Source organism: Lasiosphaeria miniovina, assembly GCF_030549165.1.
Source record: "Lasiosphaeria miniovina strain SMH2392-1A chromosome Unknown B0T26scaffold_2, whole genome shotgun sequence".
Taxonomy (NCBI): Eukaryota; Fungi; Ascomycota; class Sordariomycetes; order Sordariales; family Lasiosphaeriaceae; genus Lasiosphaeria; species Lasiosphaeria miniovina.
The window spans coordinates 3,115,865-3,137,537 of record NW_026848221.1 but is presented as its reverse complement, the minus strand read 5'-3'; the positions used below and the strand labels follow the sequence as shown (position 1 = coordinate 3,137,537).

Genomic DNA, 21,673 nt, shown 5'->3' with positions numbered 1-21,673 from the left:
CAGTTCTCGCTCAACTGAACCTTGTTCGGACTTTCCAGCTCGTTGCAAAATATGCTCATACTCGGTCCGAGACCCACTATCTGCGTGCACACAGCCTACAGAGTCCGCAACAAAGTCCGCAGCGCTTGGAGGGCGTTGGCGCAGTGAGAGGCAGGCAGCTAACAGCCAGGCTTCGCGGGTGCCTGACCCGAGCCTAACAACCAGGCATTAGCGAGTAGACCAACCTTATTCCATCTAGACAACATATATCGTAGTTTGGGCTGCTGTTTTTCACGGGCGCAAGGCATCAAGTTTTGGGGGCTGTCTCGGCGGCCTCAACACTCAAGTACCCTACCTACCTAGGTACGTAAGTAAATCTCAGCAGGCCACGTCCTCTCAGCGTTAAACCGTATCTACACGCTACTAAAAACCCCGGCCAAAGCACAAGTACTATACACCTCTAGTTCTTAGTAGGTTAGCGAGAAGCTGTATTTGTAGCTTATATATCTTATAGTAATTTAATCTTGTCACGATACAGGCTACAAACCCGGTAGGAGTTGTGACGGCGGGGCTCAGCACCTACTACCGCTACACCACATCTTCCAAACGGATGCCAGAATTGCAAGCTGCTAAGCTGCAATCTGTAGTAGGTTATAGTATGGTCACGCACCCGTAGGCCTGCCCACAGCGCCTACGGTACCGTGCCGTGACAGGAGTTCTGCCCTCAAGTCGAGGCTTCTATTAGTCCAGAAACTCTTTCGTCCACCTTGAACCCCAGGAAGACTATCCAAGTCCTCAGAATCAGTTGCGACTTTGTCTAGTATCCAAAACAGACGGCTCGGGAGCTGGTCTAAGAAAATACCGCAGTGGTAGGTCAATCCCATATTGTTCTGCATTGCCTTCGCTATGCCCTCGACGGCGATTAAGCGATCTGTCTTTACTACAAGTTTCATGCTACTATATACCTAGACGATGGCACCCCAGTCATTGTCACGGCGCGCAACAGCCGTAGCACACTATAACCCACTACAGGTTGCAAGTCGACGACTTGCAATTCTGGCATCCTTTTGGGGGTTCTAGCGCAGTGGTAGTGGGTGCTGTGAGCTGGCGCCGTCACAGTCATACGGCTCTGAGTAGTCGAACTTGGCGTGCCTCTCGTTAAGACATCTATCCCGTATACTTTGCACGTCCAGCTTGGTCCTCCTGGCATGAGATAGATTGCTCTCCGAGCAAGAAACCGTTCTTGAAATGCCCATCCCCGTTTTTGGAGGGGCCCCTACTATGGGTTTGTTTCGAGGTAAGAATAGACTAATACCCGGACGAAACCTAGACTGTACCTACGTATAAATAAAGCGAAGAAGTCCATTACATATGTTACAGAGATCCATGATCTAAACCCTGAAGGCGAAGAGGTGGTCACTGGCCGCCCAGAATTAAATTGCGCATTTTTTCTTTTTAATTTTATCACCAGCCAATAGAAATCCATTATCTAAACCCTGAAAGGCAAAGAGGTGGTCACTGGCCGCCCAGAATTACATTACGCTTTTTTTTTTTTAATTTTATCGCCAGCCAACAGTGAAAAGTGCACGTGGTATCAAGACGGCAGAAGCTGGCATACGGTAAAGTACCAACCTACTTTAGTTACGAAGTAGTGAACGTTGGAACCGTTTTCCGACCCCGCACCAGCGTCCGGCTGGGGGGTCCCTAGGTAGTCCAGATAGAACTTGTAACTTGGAACTGACCAAGGCCGTTCTTTTCTCCGATTCTGCCTCAAACTATGACTAGTGAGGTCACATGTTGGCTAACATGTGTAGGTAAGTAAGTACACACACCTTTTTACGCCCTGGATAGGCACGCTCCCTGTTGAAGGCTGGTACATACTGAGGCTCGCCGGTCGAGGTCCTAGGTACTGTACAACACAGGATACCTAGACTACCAGCTCGAGCGCGGGGTGTGATTGGCCGACCTTGGTGCATCACACAGGGAGCAACGGAGCGAGGAAATATCCTCCGGGGCCTGAAGATTCAACGGCCAGGAGCCCTGACCTGCTGTTTATTGAAATTTAAGCCGAGTGAAGTATGGCTCCATAGGCATGTATGGAGCTGGGATGGTGTGATGGCGAGTCGCCGCCTGCAGGTCGTTGGCGGATATTGCATGGCTCCAACGAGTTTGGGGATTTGCTTGACGCCCCAACCAACAGCTCGACACAGCCTTCGATAGCTGAAGAGGTATCAGTTCTAAATCGATTTATTACTCTTATCCTTGTATGTCTTGCTCTAGACTTTATCTTTGGTCGAAGGTCATACGCGTCAGTGGCGGTTCTTATCGTGTTTATCCTTGCCGTGGTTATCTGAACCCCGGTTCAAAAGACCAACAAAAAAAGCTGAAGCCCCGAAACTGGATAGCATCGCAGACATGTGGCCAGCTGATAGCCTGTCCAAAGGGCCGAGATAACCATAGACTCCGCAGCAAGATTGGCTAAAGGCATGGCGGCGACGTATTGGGAAAGGCTTGCGGGGGATCGCCGGATGATGCCCCCCAAAAACTGCTTGGCGCAATATGCACAGGGCAGATAGCTTCAGCACAAGGCCAAATTGGGTATAGCAGTCTCTGTCTCGCGAATTCCATGATATCGATTATGGTAGCCGAAACAGAATACAAAAGGAGGGCTTTTGCCCGTGTCTCCCATGTCTTGGACGGAATCATCAAACAAATCGCCTCCTTTCTCAGTCCAACCTCTTCCCTCATAAACACGCACACAGTTACGCTTATAAGCCCGCCATGGCTTCGGTTCTCGCCCAGTACGCCTTCCTGTCACAGAGTTATCGTACCTTGTGTATAATATTGACATGAAATGCAGAAAGCCCGCAGTCCCTGGCATCAGTCCGCATAAGCTGGTGACCAAGGAGAAGCTGGCCAGCCTGCGGCAACACCTTCTCGACGAGGACGCAGACCACGCCGTCCTCCCCGAGACTCCGGCCAGCGATAACCGGGTGCTGGCCGAGCTCCTCGGCGTCGAGGCCGAGACAGTGCCAAGCTTTGTGTGCCGCTTCGCGAAGGGTGGCGAGAGCTGCGCCAACTGCGGCCGCGCCTTCAGCATCCTCGACATGGCCAAGTCGGGCCTCAAGGTCCACAGCAAGGAGTTCATCAAGGCCACCATCTTTGGTCAGCACGGCTATGTCTTCAACAACGTCCCGCAGCTCCACGAGTGCTACGATTGTGGAGAAAAGGCGACGTCCAGCATGGACTACGGCTGCCCCATGTACATGTGTGGCAGCCCTCTGGAGACGGTCTGAATCTTGTCTCGTGGCTTTTAGGAATCTTGTCTCGTGGCTTTGAGGATGGGCATGTAGTGGTGGGGAAGCTAGATCTAACCGTCTAGCCAATGACAAGTACCTCTCGTTGCTCCCGTGATAAGATATGTTGGAGGAGCTCATCTCGGTTGTGACCCAACATTCCATCCTCCATCACATGGCTTGGTCCTGAAGATCCGAGGCTCTCGAGTTTCATCTGTGTTATACTCGGCACACGTGTACTTTCCGCTGCCGACCCTAGGAGCGCGGACCGATCCCACCCCTATATCTTCCCTCATCTCGGGCCCTGCCCCTTTCTTCCTCCTGTTGTTCCTGTTCCGTAATCCACATTGACCATTTGCAATTGCTTGCGCCGTCCGTATCTTCGATCCAAGGATTATCACAATGGAGGACGCATCGCCCACGGCGAGCGTCCCTTCGACCGGCCCGCACTCCGGCCCAGACATCGGCGTGGCGTGCAGACAGATCACAGCGATCGTTGAGGAGCAAGCTGCAGAGTTCCTCATAACGGTCGACGACTTAGAGAAGAATTGGCGCGTCCAGACGGCTAGCTGAGCCAATCTAACCCGCTTTCCAGCTCGAAAGCCTTAGCCGTCGGCCCGGAGCGGGATGCCCTTGTCAGGATGGGACCCAATATCTTGCCGCAGGTCGTCAACAAGCTCAGAGACAGATGGAACCAGTTCGGGTGCCAGCTTGTGAGCCACCCCCTCCCCCTCTCCCTTTTCCAATCCTGCCGGGTAGTTTGAAAGGATGTGAATTCTCATTGACGACATGCGCCCAGACAACAAACTCCAAACCGACACCACCAGGAAGGTCGACCCCAAGAACATCGAGATCGAGCAGTACTATGTCCTGAAGCTGCACGCCGAGGCGGCGCGCCACGTGTCGCACTCGGACGCCTTCACGTCGGGCCCGGCGTACGCCGAGCTGGTTAAGCTCGGCCAGCCCGCCGTACCGCTTGCAATGCTCGCCTACGCGCGCGGCCAGAGCGGCTGGTGGCACGAGCTGCTCTTCGAGATCGTCCACGGCCGCAGAAGCGGCCAGCACTGCTTCAACAAGCCGATGCTGTACAGGGAGTGGGTCGACTGGTTCTAGCGCGCTGAGAGTAGCGCGGCGGCGGCGCCCTCGGCTGCTTGATTGGGGTTTTCTTTCTCTGGGTGTGGGGCGGTGGCATGGTTCTCTGTTATCGCGCTGTCTTTGAGCGGTGGAAAGTCAGACGTGGAGGACAAAGTGTGCTTTCTCTGCCTCCTTGAGCAGTAATTAGTGCCCCGCCGCAATCAGATCAATCCCCCCTTCTTTCTGCTTCTGTGGCTTATCTCGAGTGCTTACCAGAGAACCTGACTAGGACACCGGTTCTCTTCTGGGTGTGTAGCAATTCGAGGACGTAGAGACCACGAGCGGGCTTGGCGACAGGTTTGAGACTCGGTTTTATGTTCTGTATGTTGATGGCAGTGCTCTTTTGAGGCTCGCTGATTCCAAATTGTGGACTTCGATATTGGAGTCGTGCTCTAGCTTGAAACAGGGTTGGCTGTTTGATTCAAAAACGAAAGGGCTTGAAGGTCTGGCATCTGGTGCTTCCGTCACAGTCTGTGTTGCTGGGCAATCGATGTCGCTTCCAACGGGCAAGTTTGGCCTCGCTTCCGACGGGCAAGTTCGGCCTCGGGGATCGCGTTATGGCCTAGTGGCCGAGGGGAGCCTGAAAGGGAGTCAGCGGAAGATATATAATGACTATGACATGTAAAGAGTGCCCTTGGTTGAGGACCCAATGCAGGCGTTTGATGCACGTAGAAGGAGTGCTAGTGCGAGTAGGAGACCAAAGGCAAGTGCTATAACTAGTTCCAGCCCAGGCCATATAGAGCCCTATAAGACAGGGAGATAACCACCAATTTTCAACTTAGGCACTGCCCCGCGTATGCAAGCATTTCAACAATGTAATTCCGTACTCGGAACCCGAAATTCGCAGTATATTGGCACGTCTTTGCGTATAACTCACTTTGCTTCCCCCCCCAATGATATCTCCCCCTCCCGGCCGTAGTCAAAATTCCTAATTCTGGAACTGGGATGCTCGACTTCTATTCTGCTAGTTACAGTCATATCTCCCCTCCCTCTCGTCACCTTTTTCTTTTCTTATTTCCTTTTTTCAGTGTTATGGGGATATATTCGTACAAAGGTACGTTACCCAAGGCCGCAGCTTCGATTTAATCTGCACAGAATCTTTCAGGTACTCTTCCTCCCCACATCAGCACGGCCCCAATATCAGCAGGATACGTCGATGACCTCAGATAAACGGCCGGGAGGGGCACGATTTGCAGAGCCCATTGTGTTTTAGATAGGCGTGAACGACGAGCAGAGGACCACCCGGTCGTTCAGGTTTTTTCTGATAAGGAAACTGGGAAATTTTTGAAGCTGCCCGGTCTGCGTATGAAATTTCGTTTTCCCTCCCGGCCTCTGAATTTTCCTTTCCTGATCTTTGCGCACCGAAGCCAGTTTTCAGACGAAGCCAGTTTTCAGAGACCAGGTACGCATCATGACCCCGATGCCCACCACCCTTCGCGAGACACAGAGTAGTAAGACATGTAGGCTAATATTTCTTTTCTAATATAGAAATTGGAATTTTCATTCCGTTTGTTTCTCTCGCCCGCTCCGTTCTTTTCGTCCTCGGCTTCCCCCTCCCCCCCACCCCCTTGGTTTTTCTCGCGCTCGCTCGCTCGCTCGCTCGTTCGCCTTGTTAAAGGCAGAAAAAAAGGTCGCATCACAGTAAGTTGTACAAGTTTTGTTGATTCTAGGATCCGTTTTATTCATTCTCCTGCTTGACGTGGGCAATCTCCTCACCTACCTTGATCACAAAATCCTTTCCCTCTCTTTTTCCTTCATTCTTTCTCGTGATTAGATGAATACCGACCAGGAGGCCCGTGCCGTCGTTCGTGGGCCTGCCAGAGGCCGTGGAAGTAAGTCCCTGTCCGCATGGTGAACAAAAGATGTGTTTGCAGCAATGAGAATGAACGAAAACACCGCCCTCGCCTCAAGGGCTACGTGATCATATTCCACTTCGACTCGAGCAACGGCTTCTTCGGGGGTTCGTGGCATCGTGGTGGAAGAATGGGACAAACGAAACAAGGCGCCGAGTAGAAAGAAAAGAAAAAGAGGGAGAATCGGAACATCTTAGTAGTTGATGCTAACTTTTTGGACTTGACAGGCTCACCGTGCGCCGTTTTGGCGCAGAGAGGCACGCCCGCCGAGCGCCTCCTCAGCTTCCTCTCTGCCGGCGCCTCGTCATGGGCGGCGTCCGGGTCCGCACGGCCTGGAACCACCACCTGGCCGCCCCCTTTGCCGGCGACTCCTGCATCTCGCGCATCCTCGTTGTCTCGGGCTCTCCGGTCGTCGTCGACCGCGCCGCCATCGAGGCCGTCGTGAGCGCTGTTAGCGCCTTAACGCTGTGAGTTTTGTTCCGAGGGCCATCTACACACACACACACACACACACACACACACACACATACACACCATATTAACAGACAGATACTAATCATTCGTTCAATATCACAGGCAGGACGTGATCGTGGCCGACAACTCGCCCGCCAACCGCACACTCGTGTTCCAGTCTAGGTCGTTCCGTGTCGCCTAGATAGAAGCCACTTTAAGCCACATCTGAACCACATCCGAGTTGAATCTTAAGAAGGCCCTCTATGATGGTCACTTCTTACTCTATGACGCTCACTTCCGGCTAGTACAACTGGATTTCCTTTGTTTACTTTTTGGGTATAAAAGGGCCTTCTGGTATGTCTAGCCTTTTTAGACAACTAATTCAATGCGCTATCAACTTCAACCACGTGCAACATTCCGTGCGCAGGCCAAGTACGCCATCGCAGTCATCATGCCCACGTGGCTAGAGGTGCGCGTGCGCTTCGGCGTCGACCCGCTGTCCGTCGCCGCCGCTGCAGTAGCAGCACAGCCCACGGGCTTCATACTCGCGTCCGGAATCTGGGCGTCTCCTCCTAGCGGCCTAGCTGGCACGACTGCTGCGCAAGCCGCGTGGTGCTGCCGCTGCCCCCCGTTCTGGCCGTCGCGACGCGTTCGGCTTCTTGAACAAAGCCGACGGCACGATTCGGCGCGGTTAGAATAGGCCCCAGGCCTACGCTTGCATCGCCTACGCTTGCATCGCCTACGCCAGATTCGACACGCCTGAACACTTCAGGTCTTCTCAAAATTCGGGTTTGCTTGCAATTTGCGTAGGATGGGTTTGGGAGCTGGTAGAAGATGGCGTGACTCTGGTTTGCACGGTTTGGCGTCTTCGATTTGCCTGCATGGCATGACGTCGGCTGGCTTTGATCGTATCAATCCGTAGCCCGCATACGGACACGAACTTTGACCGAGTTTGACATATATCCAACTCTCCGTTGAGATAAATCGAATCCTTGAATGTTTATTGGCGGGAGATCTTCCAAGATTCCAAGGGCCTCAATAACTCATAGCTCGCCTCGAAGGATTTTTGCCCAGGGATGCAATAGCTTGATGAACCCCAGGTATGGAATCGTCAAGGCCTTTCTCTCTCCTATTAATTCCTCTACATTAAAGGCTTCCCTGAGCCGGTGTATTTGCTCCGTATTCTTCTCAAAGTATCTAGGTACCTCCCTGAACTCATCAAAGCCCCTATCAATGCCATCTATTACATACGTTGACAAGTCCTTTCAGACTTGTCAACGATTCGGACTACACTGCTCGAAACTAACATTTTCTTTCAAGAGATCTCATCTACCTTACGTTATCCACAAGTCCGGGGTAATGTATACCCTGTACATCCAAGCTAACACGCCATCTGATCCACCTATACAGTCCCGTAGATGCTCACCAAGCCACCATACCTACATATGCGCAAAAGACTTGACCGCCGGCTCAAGGACACCTTTCAGACTTTGCAGATCCTGTTCACCAAGAGACCAAATAACACTATAACAATACGTTCAGGGGAATACTGTAAGCGACTTTTGAAGATGAGGTTCAGACTATTTATATCAAGAGCCGGTATAACGATGGCGGATACTATAAGGCCTAGTTATGAAATATACAACCTTACCCCAACCTCCGTCTCACGCTGTGCAGCTTTCTCCTACCGCCACAGCACCAGCCCCTCAGCGCCGGCGCAGGCCGATCTCGAGGCCGAGCGGCTTGCGCAGGAAGCCCTCGCGGGTGTGCATGTAGTCCTGGCGGAGTTCGACGTGGTACCTGCGGGCCCACGAGGCGACGATGAGCTTCATCTCCATCTCGGCGACGTTGCGGCCGACACAAGAGCGCGGGCCGTAGCTGAAGGGGATGAAAGCGTTCTTCTGGCGGGGCGTCAGCGCGTCCCAGCGGCCGGGGCGGAACTCGCCGGCGTCGGGGCCCCAGATGTCGGCTGAGTGGTGGACCGAGTACGTCGGCACGCTGAGCACGGTGCCGGGCGGGAAGAAGTGGCCGCGGATGGTGACGCCGGGCGAGTCGGGCGGGACGAGCCGCGGCAGCCCGATGCCCGACGTCGAGTGGAAGCGCAGCGTCTCGTTGACGACGTTTTGTAGGTATGGCAGGTCGCGCACCATGTCGAAGGTCGGCACGTCGATGTAGCTGGGCACCGCGGCGTCGAGCTCGGCCTGCAGCGCGGCCAGCACGCCAGGCGTGCGGGCGACGTGGAAGAGTAGGGCGCACGACGAGTTGGACGTCGTGTCGCTGCCGGCGATGAGCTGCGTCAGGGCCTCGGCCGTCAGCTCCTCGCGGCCCAGCGGCTCGCCCTTGTCGTCGCGGCCCTCCATCAGCCGCTCGAGCAGGTCTTTGCGCGAGACGGGCGGCGGGTTGTCGAGGCGCGTCTTGACGGCCGCGATGGCGATGCCCGCGAGGCTCTCGACCGCCTGCAGGCCCTGCGAGAAGAATGGGTCGGGTAGCCACTTGGCGTAGGGCTTGAGCTGCGGGAGGATGCCCAGCGTGGCCGAGACCTCGCCGCGGCGGTTGAGGATCTCGATGGCCGGCGCGTAGGTGGGCGGGCTGTCGGGCGAGGTGCGGATCTCGGCGAGGTCGGCGCCCGACGAGAGCATGCCGAACGGCGCGCCAAAGGCCAGGTCCCCTATCACATCAAAGGCGAGGAAGTTGAACCACTGCAGGCAATCGACGTGGGCAGCGCCGTCCGGGTTGGTAGACCTAGCAATGAGCGTGTCCCATTGCTTGACAAAGAGCTCCAGGTTGCTGTGGATGTAGGGCTCGAACTGGCTGACCGACTTGGCCGAGAAGGTGTGTGAGACGATCTTACGCTTGCGGCTGTGCTCGGCGCGGTTCCGCGTGTTGAAGAGGCCCCTCCTGATGCTGACGAAGGCATCGTAAAAGGACCTGTGCAGCGCGGTAAGATGCAGTCAGCGAAGAAAAGACCAGTGTGGAATGTCCGTCTACGCTTCAGCGAGCACTCACGCTTTTAGGAAGCCATTCCCGTGGCCGTAGATGGCCTGGATGGCCTCGTCGTCGTTGATGCTGACGTGGTTAGGCTGGATGCGGACAACCGGGCCTAGCCTCTTGTGGACCTGGTCGACCGTCTCGTACCGATTGCCCCGGCGCACAACTGCCAACAGCCAGAGGTTGGAGAGCTGGGCAGGAAATGGAGCCGGGATGTGCCTCAGATGCTTGTATGTGACGAGATACGAGAACAGATAGGAGGCCGCAAAGCCGACGAGTGCCGCGACTGGCGCCCAGGGCGAACATAGCAGGTTAGAGACAGCCATCCTACTTGGGTATGGAGATGGCGGATGCTAAGAGCAAGACCGGGATCAGAACGGCTGAGACGTTGAGAACGAGACGAGGGGATCACGGCATGGTATCAGCAACGAGCCCCCGTTTATGTATAGGCAGGCAGGCAGGCAGGCAGGCAGGCAGTGAGTGCATTGCATGGCGGGCTAGCCTCGGGCTAGCCGCTTGCAGGTCGGCACCCCTGTTCCCGCCGACACGCCCTAGCCCTGACGGCTTCGTCCGTCTCCACCGCCCTCGCTCAAGCCACAAACCCCGTGTTGGGCCGAATGATGGAGATGGTGGGGAAACTAGGGGGCTTGTGCCAAGGCCGGGGATGGCGTCGTGACGACACATGCTAGGAAACGCCAGTCACGAGCAAGCCGAACCGTCTCCCGAAGACCAAGTTTGCCCCGTTGCTCCGGGGCATGTGGCGCGCAACGTTTTCCCCAACTCTAGCGGTTGCCCTACGATTTCTTGGCCGCGCCATGGGGCCGAGAAACTGTGGAGGCCAGGAAACTGTGGAGGCCAAGAAACTGGAGGCCAAGAAACTGTGGGGGAGCTCCGCCAGCAGCACTCGGCAGCCTAGGACGGCACTCACCCGGTGCGGAGACATCTCCAGCGCGGGTGTAGCTAACCCGTCGCAGCCAGTCGCTCTTTGGCGCGATTCCGAGCTTGCCGCCACGGCTCACCAAGAGCGCTTTGGAGTTGCCCGACATATCCATTCGAATGCGAAAGGCAGATGCCAACGGCTAAGAGTGCCACTCTCAAGACGCCCGGATAACGCCCGGATGTCCTGTTGTTGATAAGAAGCGTGGGAGCCAATCCCAACTGCGACCCTCCAGTGTCGACTCGTTCCCCGACATTTCCACGGCAGAGTCTAACAGGCTGACAATGAACGCAAAGTCCTGACAAATAACATGACCTATGCATTTCTACCAGCTAGCCGTAGCAGCATGCAGACGATGTACCTATTGTACAGTACATACAGGCGCCGAGCCACGCCTTACACTGAACCAACGCCGATACCATGCAGCCCCAAAACAAATACATGAATCGACTCCCCTTCTAGCAAACGTAGACGCTAAATTTATTGTGCACAGGAGGGCGTGAACCCCCGTTTCGAACAGATTGTGTGTCAGAGAACGTGCCAGAGACTTTGACACAGTGTTACGAGGCGGTGGCTCAGCGTAGCATATAGGAAAGGTCAGGAAGGCTGGCGATAATTTCCCCGACTATATCGCTATCGTCGTAGTGTTGAGATCCAAGTGCGTAGTCAGCGCCCACAGAGTCTGACACGACAAGAGGGGACGAAATCGGGAGGGGCGTTGAGGGAATGAAGTCCTGGTTAGATACCGATTCCCTAGACGATCCACTTAACGCTAACCTGGAATCAGATGTGGCGGACAATGAGGCCGAATGTGTTGCTGAGAGTAGTGCAGGCGATATCGTAGGGAGAGGTGTGGCTGGGGTAAGAGGGGGTATTAATAACGTTGTCGGTGGTTCGGGCAAGAACGCGGGGGCTTTGGGTTCTGCTGGCGTTGCTTTTGCTTTTGGAACCGGTTCAAACAGCGACAAGTCGACGGCCGCCCAGGGATTGTTTGCTGTTGGCATTGACATTGCCGCTGGTATTGCCGCTGGTATTGCCGCTGGTATTGCCGCAGGCTTGCTGTCGACCCCAACTTCGCCCTGCGCTTTTGGCTTGACCGGTGTGTGATCAATGGCAGTTGGCACAACGGTAGAGTGGTAAGTTTGAGATGGAAAAGCATCGTCAAGACTCTGGAACCCATTCGCTACAGGTTCCGACTCCAAGGGCGACGATACCATTTCACCCCAATCGTCATCGTCGTCCTGGGGTTGCGGTAGCGATTTGGTTACAACCGACGACTTCGCAGTCGAGATCGAAAGGGGCGGCTGAATCAAAACTGGTGTACCCAGTGCCGGTGACGATTGCATTGGCGGCTCAAGAGGCGCTACAACAGGTCTTGAAGGCTGTAAAGATAGCTTAGGTGGCAGCGTTTGCGTTTGCGTTTGTTGGGCCGGCGAGCCTGTGCTCCAACCGAATGAGGCCACGGGGGCTTCTGTGATGCTGGATTTTCGTCGGTTCGGGCTGCGTAGGGGGCCAGAGACCTTTCTCGCCGGGACTTCTATCCCTTGCGCGGAATTGCCGGCAGTCTGTAAAGCCTGGAGCGAGGACTTTCTCGAGTGTGCCTTCTTTTTCCTGTAAACTGCATCCAGTCCGATGGGCTTGGCAGACGAATCCCAACCAAACATGTTCTTCTGATTCTTGGACACGCCGCCACCAAGCGTTACTCGCCCTGCTATCGAGTCTTCTTCCATCCACCGGCGAACCACTTTGAGCGTATCTTGGTGTATGGACGAAGTGGGCCAAACAACGCGTCTGTAGCTGTCTTCATCTCCGGCATTGTGCTTCCGTGAGGATCCCAGGCGAGATATTCGATACCACGTCTTGCGTTCTGAAATCTCGGTGAAGCTGTCGGTTATGATTTGATCCGAGACATCACCATCGACGCCAAGGACGCCATCAGTGCTGTCCGCTCCCGCAAGCCCGAACAGCCTCTCCACGTTGGCCAGATCGGCTTTAAACTCTGGAGGGCTCGGTCTGCCAGCCACCTGCTCAGCCTGCTCGGCCTGCCCCGCCTGCCCCACTTGCTCCAACTCAACGGGATGTTCAGCAGACACGGGTGTCGACTCTGCTGTCGAAAGATCATCGGATTCAGGTACAGGTTCAGCTGCTTGTGGTTTTGGCGTCATTGCCGTGTCACTGTACAGCGCAGGCGGCTGTCCACCCTCGTCCGCGTCCTCAAAGTCCCCAAAGTCGCCGCCGTCATCCGATGAATAGTTCCTATCCAAATTCGAGGGACATGTACTGTGGCTGCGACTAACCGGGCGAGGCTCTTGGCTTGCCGCTCGGGCAAGCCCGTCAAACTTCTCGACCAGTTGTTGCACCTTCTCTGAGAGCTTCCGGGAAACTTGCTGACGTGCCCTGGAGTCTTCGTCGATTGACGTGATCGGCGAGTCCTGCCGCTCGTCTTCGTGGTCTGTTTCGTTTCCAGACGGCGAGGAGGAGCGCGACCCATGGCTTTCGGCCGCCGACTCGACGCTGACGCGTGCAGGGACATACTCGGACGCCTTGTTCTCTGTCGATTCTTCGAATGTAGCATCCTTACTCGTGGGAAGAAACGTAGGACGTGTTTCTTCGTTCGCGCCCCTAGCTCCATCGAGGCCGCTCTCTTCATCGGCGTGCCATGCCGGATTGCATGCCGGATCAGTTCCCCGGCCTCGTTCCTTGGGCTTCTCGTCCGGCGCGTCTGCACGCTGCGGAGCGTCAATCACCAAGCGAGGCGTGGACAGCCCATCGTTCGAAGACCTTTGCGTAGAGAAGTCGACGGACCACGGATCGGGCGAGAGCTGTCGAAGCGCGGCGCCATTTGCAGGCTTCGGAAGCGCGATGTTCCCGGGCCAGGCGATCGGGCTTGTCTTGGCAAAATCATCGCGCGCCGGCAAGACCAGGTTCGGACTTAGTGCTCCGCCGCCCCATCCGCCGCCCCATCCGGATTGTGTCGGTAAGGGCGCGTCAGGGGCCGCCCAGTCGCCAAACCCGTCGGCATCATCGGCCCATGGCGACTCACCCGAGACGGCCGGGATCCGGGGAGAGGAGGAGGCGGAGAAGAACGCGCGCGGGGGAGGCTCGAGGTCGGATTTAGAGGGCGAGGGGGGACGTTTCTGGTCCTTGTCGGCTGTCGCTGTTGTCCATGGAGAGCCCCATGGATCGTCCATCCTATATAGAAACGACAAGTGTCATGTTGCGCGTCCAGACAGGCCCCTTTATCGGCGACCAAGCATGTCGGATCGATGCAGGAGTCGCACAGCTGTTGCGCGCGTGTGCTTCGCGTGTGCTTCGACCGTCACGCAGTCTTGCGGTCTAATAATAACTAGGCACGAAGATACTGCTGCTGGGTAATTATGGGGCTTCGTAGAGAGCTCGGTACTCTGAAGCAATCGTATGAGAAAATATTTGGAGCAAATGTGGTGGCAAAGCGGATACCGAGCAAAGCAGCAGCGAAGGAATGCAACTTGAAATGTGGCAGTTTCGATGTCAAACAAGCATTGGTTGGTGGTTTTTTTTTTAGGGGGGCCGGGCCAAGAGCTTCAGGTTGCGGAAACCGGGCTGCCTGGCTGCGTCAGATCGGCGCCCCACCCCCCGATAGGCTTGAACCTCGAGTTCATATTTTTAGGTTGCCAACCGGATTGTTTCGGCAATGGCATAACCAATATCAACATCAATGACTCTAGTGCATCATATGATATAAGGGCTCATGATATAAGGGCTCTTGTGATATAAGGGCTTGCTACCAGGTAGATACAGCGGGATCGAGTCGCAAGCGCAAGGCGCGCTCCAGTGTACTAAACACCTTCCCATAGCACCCTAAGATATCAGTTGGCCTGTGCCCTGGGATTAGGTGCAAGTTTCTCATACTAAATCGCAGTCTTCGGATGGAATAAACGTGTCGGTGGTTTTTCCCCAGGAAGTATAGTGTATTACAATCCATACGGCATACGGAGTTCATACGTACCCGGTAGGCTGTTCGCTACAGCGCATCCACTTCGTACGTTGTTTCAGATTCGATCGTCATCATCGACCTTGGGCCTTCCCGCAGCAAACACTGCACAGCTTGTGATTGGAGACCTGTTTGGAAGGTCAGCACGTCTGTTGTGTCGAGTTTCAGGGCTTTGTGTGGCGCCTGCACTCGGTCCCAAGGTCCAAGTGTGGATGCACTGACGGAATACTCCGACGGGCACTTGAGACCCCCGCGCTACTGCGGGGTTTTTATTCTGCTTTCGTGCGGCGTGATCCGTAATCCACAAAGTCTCTCGCCTGCTGATAAAGCTGGCGGGGCCGATACAGGCCGATGAAGGGGCCGACACCTGTCTGGAGCAATGAACCCGAAAATCGCTCCTCGACAAATGCACCCGACGAAATACACCCGATGAAATGCACCCTACGAAATGGCATCTTTCCAGCCGCCCTGAGTGACCAGATATAGGGTTGTGTTTATTAATCGCGGTTTCCAATTCACACGCGCTTTTCACACGCGCTTTCCAATTCACACGCGCTATTATTTTGCTCGTCCGCTCCACAGGGGCCATGTCTCTGTCAAAAATCAAGCACATCGTCCTGGTTCGCATGCCTTCTAGCGCCCCAGTGGCCTCTGGCCACCGGCCATGGCCACCACAACCGACTAACAAGACTCCTTCAGGTCCTCTCTGGGAAGGGCGGTGTCGGCAAATCGTCCGTGACGACGCAACTTGCCCTGTCGCTCTCCCTGGCCGGCCACTCGGTAGGCGTGCTCGATGTCGACCTCACTGGCCCCTCGATCCCGCGCATGTTTGCGATTGAAGATGCCAAGGTGACCCAAGCGCCCGGCGGGTGGCTGCCCATCACTGTCCACGAAGCCGACCCGTCCGACGGAATCGGATCCCTTCGCGTCATGAGTCTCGGCTTTCTCCTGCCCCGTCGCGGCGATGCTGTTGTTTGGCGCGGGCCGAAAAAGACGGCCATGGTACGCCAGTTCCTGTCAGACGTGTTTTGGGACGAACTCGACTACCTCCTGATCGACACGCCGCCTGGAACAAGCGACGAGCACATTTCGCTGGCCGAGACGCTGCTGCAAAGAGCGCGACCGGAGCAGTTTGCGGGCGCTGTCGTCGTGACGACACCGCAGGCCGTTGCGACAGCGGATGTCAGGAAGGAGCTCAACTTCTGCTCCAAGACGGGCATCCAGGTGCTGGGTGTTGTGGAGAACATGAGTGGCTTTGTGTGTCCGAACTGCAGCGAATGCACCAACATCTTCATGAACGGCGGGGGGGAGGTGATGGCGAACGACTTTGGTGTTCCATTCCTCGGAAGAGTTCCCATCGACCCCCAGTTCCTAGTTCTTATAGAGGCAGGGACGAGGCCGACGTATCCCGTGGGGACCGAGGTTAACGGGCGGGATATCTCCACGCCAATTGCCACAGTAAAGAGTCAGGACGACACCCCGGATACCGCTCCTCTGGTGCAAAAGTACCGCGACTGCTCTCTTGCCCCCATATTTCACACGATCACGGCGGATGTCATTATTGCGGCAGATATCGCAAACCAGAAATAGAGCCCCTTGAGGCCGGCTGCCGGCTGCCGGCTGCCGACTCGATCCCCGGGTAACTCTTGTGCTCGTCGGCCCTTGATCCAAATAGCGAGCGTCATAACTTGTGCCCGACGGCCATGCCTATATCTGCCCTTGTGGTGATGGTAAGCCGCGTTCAAGGATAGACAACGGCGCGATGCAGCTAGGTTGTCCTCCGAGATCGGATTAGTGGCGCATGATTCGTCTATCATCAACGCGATAGTTGTTGCTGAACATGCTGTCTCTTACTCTCATAGCAGACAGACGCCCTTGGTCCCGTGAAAATCGGTGCGCAAACTCTCGAGCGCTTCGTGGCACGAACAGGCAACTCATCAATCACTCGAGGGAGGAACTCTGGGCTGGGCCAGTGAAACTGGCATCGCGAGTCGGTATTTCTGTGCCTGGTGGTACGTAGAGCCAGGTGAAAAATGATACACAACCTGACACCGAGTCTCAAATTTCGCCGTCCTTGTGAAAGGGGCATTCCTCAAATTTGATCTCTAATGAATTAACGAATTGCATTGGCTCATGGCCGCTTTGTTTCGTTTGGAGGTGGAGGCGATCACATCTTTCCATGCTATCTTGCCTAGGTAACCATGTCGTTTCTTGGAGTCGCCAGTGGTTTTGCCCAGGCGCCAAGGCCGGGGAGGTGCATCATGGAATAAATACACTACGGATACCACACTTCACTACCGGGTCTCCAGACTCCGTACTTCGAGCCGTATCTACGGTATGGGCCATGCTCCAGAATGACTGGTGGCTGCTGCTGCCACTAAGATCGGACAGTTTCGGCTGGCTCCGCATCCATACCCTCTCACCCACGTTGCAGGGTGTCCACCAATTAATTCTCCATGGAGTTAGGTCAGGCGCGTGCCCTTGCAGCGAACCTTAACAGCGGGGTTTCAACAGTGTCCATGTGAGGCCGGCGCTTGGAGGGGTTTAGCAGGGGCGTCTGCTCCACCGCAAGCTCGCTGGCAGCCATCCCAACTTTGGACATCAGAAAATTAAAATATAAAAATCTCTCACCGACCTCAGTCAAACTCTTTTTCTCAACACCTCCAACTAAACCGGCCAAAGCGCCCTACCGAGGCAAAAAAAAAAAATTTGGGCTGCAGCTTGTCAATTGCCGATCTCCCGGTCAAGACAAGTACCCTGCAACCTTTCCAAGCCCGTCGGCCACGGCTAGCCAAAGTAAAGCTTCCCGAAGCTCGCCCGCAACCTCGCTCGCGCCATCCCCACAAGACCGCTGCAACCGCAATGCGCATATCGGCCTGAGAGATATTCTTCTCGAAACGCTCTAGCCGTTGTTGTACTTCAGCACTAAAGGTAACAACGATTACTCTTTCTGGCCGCTTCCGGCCCCTGGATTAGGTCGAATTCCGTCCTTGTCCAGGCCGGCTCTTTGCGCCTTGCCGCATCCCAAATCCCACATCCTTCAGTTCCTTCACTAACCAGTCGGCCTTTTGATCCCGATAGTATCAGTTCCGGCCGCTGTTGTTCCATCCACCTCGAGGAATACACGTCAGGCTACTTGTGCCGCATTGCCTGCCCACCTCCCGATACTTAACCCCGGGTATCGGCCAAGTCGCGATCACGGCTCACTCCAAGAGAAAGCCCAACATTCCGCTCTCAAAGCTCTACCACCTCCCCCTCCGCGCCCGCCCTCCCTAACGTCCCCTTGGCGAGACGTTTAAAAACTACATCCGCAGACTGCAGCTGGCTCCGCCAGCGTCTAAGAAAACACCCCGCTCCTGTGGGCCTACTCTCTCAAGCGAACGCCGCAAGGTTCGTTTGAGCGGCAGCTAGTGTCCCGCGGATATTGCTTTTCGAAGAACACGCGCCAGCCCGTGTCGGGTCGAGATGACCAATCTCGATGTCTCCAGTGGCCATGTCCTCTCGACTTCCCCGGGCACGCCTCATCTGACTATCAATCACGATATTGCCGCCGACCTGGACTCTACCAATGCCTTTGAGGGCCCTGAGAAGCTTCTCGAAGTTTGGTTCTCCCCGAGCGCAAAGTCGCTTCCAGCCGGCGCCAAGGAGAATGGTCTGAAGGCGGTCTCCCCGACAGTCTGGGAAGGCATGTTGGATCTCGTCAACTGCAAGGTCCTATCCATCGTCAAGTCGGAGCACGTCGACGCCTACCTTCTCTCCGAGTCCAGCATGTTTGTCTTCCCGCACAAGATCATTCTCAAAACGTGCGGAACTACAACTCTGTTGCTGGGACTCCGCCGCCTCCTGCGCATTGCCGCCATCGACGCCGGGTTCCCTTTCCACAATGCCACTTCGCTGGAGGACGTCCGTGCTGCCGCCACCCCCCATCGCGTCTTCTACAGCCGCAAGAACTTTCTGTTCCCCGATAGGCAGCACGGCCCTCACCGGGATTGGAAGGAGGAGGTCGCTTTTTTGGACGACATGTTTGAGAACGGAAGCGCCTACATGGTCGGCAGAATGAATAGCGACCACTGGTACCTCTACCTGACGTCTCTCGCAGACACTTTGACGCCTCCGCGGACCCCGAGTTCGAGCAACAACGGCAGCCCCACGCGCACTACAAAGATTCCGACAGGCATCACCTTGCCGTTCTCTACGGCCGCCGAGTCCAGCCCTGACGAAACGCTGGAGATTTTGATGACGGACCTTGATCCCGAGCTTTCCAAGCAGTTCTACCTGCCGCAAGCGAGTGCGGTCGCCAGTGCGCAGATTCTTGCCCAAGCCAAGGAGAAGGGTCCAGTTGGCGATTCAGACTCGACTTTCGATGTCTTCAGCAACGGTGGAGAGTCCGATCTTCCAGGAAGCAGCACGAATCCCGGACGCTTGGTGGTGGTCGAGGCTCCAACTACTGAGGGCCACGCACTTGGCACCGTTGTTTCAGATACCTGCGGCCTCTCCGAAGTTTATCCCGTCTCCAGCTACCCGGAGGCCCGTATCGATGCCTACTTGTTCTCGCCCTGCGGCTTCTCGGCCAACGGCGTGATTCCAGCCCCGCATCAGACGGACGATAGCGCCAGTAAGGCTGCGCACTACTTCACCGTCCATGTTACGCCGGAACCACACTGCTCGTTTGCCTCGTTTGAAACGAATGTTCCAGGCGGGCAGAATGGACGCCAGACTTCGGATGTCATTGAACATGTTGTCAACATCTTCCGACCTGGACGCTTCAGTGTGACCCTTTTCGAAATGAAGGGAAGATCTGCTAGTGACGTGCTTGATGGCGATATCCCGCGCGCCACCGGGCTATCATCTACCAAGCAGCGTCTTGAGCGCATCAAGGGCTACCGCCGTACCGATCGTATTGTTCATGAGTTTGAGGATTACGATCTCGTTTTCCGATTCTTCGAGCGTGATGGATGGGTCGGCGATGGAGGAGCCAGAGTCGGAGAGGACCTCTAGTTTGTTCCTTTGTGTTCTTTACACTTCTCTTGGCCGGACCTCTAATGACATTGGGGTATGAAACTCGCCGCCTGCCGGACACCGACCCTGGTGCAATTTGTTGCCCCTAGCAAGCTTTTTTTTGTAGCTAGTTATTCAGCAATTTGATTTATTTCCAAAGATCCATGTTGATTCATGTACTTGATCGGCTTACTCGTCTCAAGGCGGCAAAGGCGTAGGGACTAACGGACTAAGCCCCTTGGTTCTCGGAGTGGGTGGGAGGCGTTTTGGTAGCCCTGACGAGGGTTTTTCTCTCTCCCCCTTTCCTAAACACAACCCCGTATTTCATCTGTTGTCTCTATTTGTTTCTAGAGTCTCGCGGACTCAGCTCTCTGCGTCCAGCAGCCCACCTTGTGTCAACACTTGTTTTCATCCGCACCGAAAAGGGGTTGCAGTCCTCGTGGTTCAATGGTTTCTCAATTGTCGCATACAACACATTCTGAAGCATCTCTCGGACAGTTTGCCTGGCACATGGGTAGCTCATGGGTACCTCATGCTCATGGAGCTCCTAGAGTCCCATGGCCAAGCCGTGCATCCCGGCTCTCGTTTATAAAACGGTCGATGTTAGACTCTGCCCGGACTATTCGTCTTCTACCAACATTCTGCCATTGGCTTTCACGCTCATAGATATCTCGGTCGCCAATAACTACATTTCCCATCACCAACCCTCTGCTCCTGGCGCAACACCCAGGTCAGCCCAGTACAGATTCGGACGCGGCCCTCGTTTCAACCGCGCGCGCATTTTCAAAATGGGCAAAAGCCCAAAGCGCGTAAGGAAAAGGAAATTCCGCCTCGCGTTTACCGGCATCCTCATTCTCCTGCACATTATCGCCGCAGGCGGCGGAGCCACAGTATCGGCTTTGGTTTTCACCAGCCCCGACGACCTCAGTGTGCCTTTGCAGGCGCTCGCCCATGCCCTGATCTTGCAAGGCGTAAGTCACTGCATTGTCTTCCCGCTCGCTTCTGTTATAATGCCCTAGCGAAAATTTCGGCCCTGTCAGCTAACACAGTGCACCGTGGATGATTGCATATTTACCTAGTCTTTTCTCTCCACTGTCTACGTCCTCGTTCATATTGCGGCTTCTCTCAAACGCCTTAAACTTTATAGAGAGTATCATGACGAATATGACGAGGATGACAATGTTATAGGCAACCCTATACCAGAGCATTTCAGACACAAGTACTATTCCTGGGCAAGAATCATTTGCATGTTGCTGATGGCGACCTGGCTTGGCGCCATCGGGGCTATTGCCGCCGCCGTCCTCCGTTCCGGAAACCAGGCGTACACGTACCACACCCACCTGGGCGCCGTCGTCTGCGGTATCGGCTTCGTGGCCACCCTCCCCACCCTGGTTCTCTTGCACATCACCAACCGCCCATTTGAGTTGCCCATGATGAGGTCCAAAGACTCTGTGAGCGGCTCCAGTGACTCCGATGACGACGGGTACGTAATACTGACACTAATATCCCTAGGGTTAATTAAGTATGATGAAGAGCAATGTGACTTACGAACGTTGCAAAACCAAGATCTTCCGAGGGTGGCGAGTTCACGGAGGGAGGAGTAGTCCAACCCCAAGGATTCGTGCACAATGTACAACATGCCCCGGTGCAGCAGGCCTCTCCAATGGCCCGAGTCCCTTCAGGCCAGGGTTCCGGCCAGTTTCCACTACAGCCTCAGGGACCACCACCTGCTCACCTGCAAAACTTCCAGCAGGGCGGTTTTCCATCAGGCCCGGGAGGTGTCCATGCCCCGCCGATGTACTAGTTACCTCCGACTAGCTTCGAGATAAATCTATCTGGGGAGGTGATTCGAAACTTCCCCCCCTCCTCCCATGTTGCTGGCTACCTAATTAACTACCAAACTGGGGCGAAACGTAATTCTCTTTTTCTTCTGGGTGATCTCTTTCACAAAAGCACGAGGGTGCAGAACTTGGCCGACACGACCGCAGCAGCAGCATTCTGGCGTTTCTCATGGGCGTTTCTTATACTTACTTATTTGGGGGTCTCTTTGCATACCTGGTCC

The 21,673-nt window shown here is 55.2% G+C and overlaps 8 protein-coding genes across 8 annotated transcripts; 6 read left to right on the top strand and 2 right to left on the bottom strand.

The window, feature by feature from the left end:
* Positions 1-2,760: 2,760 nt before the first annotated feature.
* Positions 2,761-3,275, top strand: B0T26DRAFT_747958 (uncharacterized protein; the record flags this gene model as incomplete). Its single annotated transcript, XM_060444905.1, has 2 exons — positions 2,761-2,780; positions 2,840-3,275. The coding sequence occupies 2 exons, from the start codon at positions 2,761-2,763 to the stop codon at positions 3,273-3,275; spliced, it is 456 nt and encodes a 151-aa protein (XP_060300507.1).
* A 402-nt stretch (positions 3,276-3,677) lies between these two features.
* Positions 3,678-4,388, top strand: B0T26DRAFT_747957 (uncharacterized protein; the record flags this gene model as incomplete). The annotated part of the gene is made up of 3 exons (XM_060444904.1): positions 3,678-3,790; positions 3,871-3,988; positions 4,107-4,388. The coding sequence occupies 3 exons, from the start codon at positions 3,678-3,680 to the stop codon at positions 4,386-4,388; spliced, it is 513 nt and encodes a 170-aa protein (XP_060300506.1).
* Positions 4,389-6,568: 2,180 nt separating this feature from the next.
* On the top strand, positions 6,569-7,410 carry B0T26DRAFT_747956 (uncharacterized protein; the record flags this gene model as incomplete). Its single annotated transcript, XM_060444903.1, has 4 exons — positions 6,569-6,729; positions 6,839-6,908; positions 7,143-7,232; positions 7,300-7,410. 4 exons carry the CDS (start codon positions 6,569-6,571, stop codon positions 7,408-7,410), a joined length of 432 nt encoding a protein of 143 aa, XP_060300505.1.
* Positions 7,411-8,421: 1,011 nt separating this feature from the next.
* Positions 8,422-10,029, bottom strand: B0T26DRAFT_738279 (cytochrome P450; the record flags this gene model as incomplete). The annotated part of the gene is made up of 2 exons (XM_060443576.1): positions 8,422-9,643; positions 9,722-10,029. 2 exons carry the CDS (start codon positions 10,027-10,029, stop codon positions 8,422-8,424), a joined length of 1,530 nt encoding a protein of 509 aa, XP_060300504.1.
* A 1,186-nt stretch (positions 10,030-11,215) lies between these two features.
* B0T26DRAFT_847378 (uncharacterized protein) lies at positions 11,216-14,165 on the bottom strand (the record flags this gene model as incomplete). The annotated part of the gene is made up of 2 exons (XM_060447602.1): positions 11,649-14,165; positions 11,216-11,393 (listed from the first exon to the last, which is right to left on the bottom strand). Exons 1-2 carry the CDS (start codon positions 13,829-13,831, stop codon positions 11,216-11,218), a joined length of 2,361 nt encoding a protein of 786 aa, XP_060300503.1. The 5' UTR covers positions 13,832-14,165.
* A 1,035-nt stretch (positions 14,166-15,200) lies between these two features.
* Positions 15,201-16,203, top strand: B0T26DRAFT_637548 (P-loop containing nucleoside triphosphate hydrolase protein; the record flags this gene model as incomplete). The annotated part of the gene is made up of 2 exons (XM_060436937.1): positions 15,201-15,233; positions 15,313-16,203. The coding sequence occupies 2 exons, from the start codon at positions 15,201-15,203 to the stop codon at positions 16,201-16,203; spliced, it is 924 nt and encodes a 307-aa protein (XP_060300502.1).
* A 1,875-nt stretch (positions 16,204-18,078) lies between these two features.
* B0T26DRAFT_747953 (S-adenosylmethionine decarboxylase) lies at positions 18,079-19,611 on the top strand (the record flags this gene model as incomplete). Its single annotated transcript, XM_060444902.1, has 1 exon — positions 18,079-19,611. One exon carries the CDS (start codon positions 18,079-18,081, stop codon positions 19,609-19,611), a length of 1,533 nt encoding a protein of 510 aa, XP_060300501.1.
* A 279-nt stretch (positions 19,612-19,890) lies between these two features.
* On the top strand, positions 19,891-21,417 carry B0T26DRAFT_141758 (uncharacterized protein). The gene is made up of 3 exons (XM_060433405.1): positions 19,891-20,582; positions 20,691-21,062; positions 21,124-21,417. Exons 1-3 carry the CDS (start codon positions 20,169-20,171, stop codon positions 21,127-21,129), a joined length of 792 nt encoding a protein of 263 aa, XP_060300500.1. The 5' UTR covers positions 19,891-20,168; the 3' UTR covers positions 21,130-21,417.
* Positions 21,418-21,673: the final 256 nt, after the last annotated feature.

Bases quoted from the DNA above. Each gene is read 5' to 3' on its own strand.
- B0T26DRAFT_141758 (XM_060433405.1), top strand. From the start codon at position 20,169: ATGGCCAAGCCGTGCATCCCGGCTCTCGTTTATAAAACGGTCGATGTT. The intron at 20,583-20,690 runs GTAAGTCACTGC...ATATTTACCTAG, and splicing joins ATGCCCTGATCTTGCAAGGC to TCTTTTCTCTCCACTGTCTA.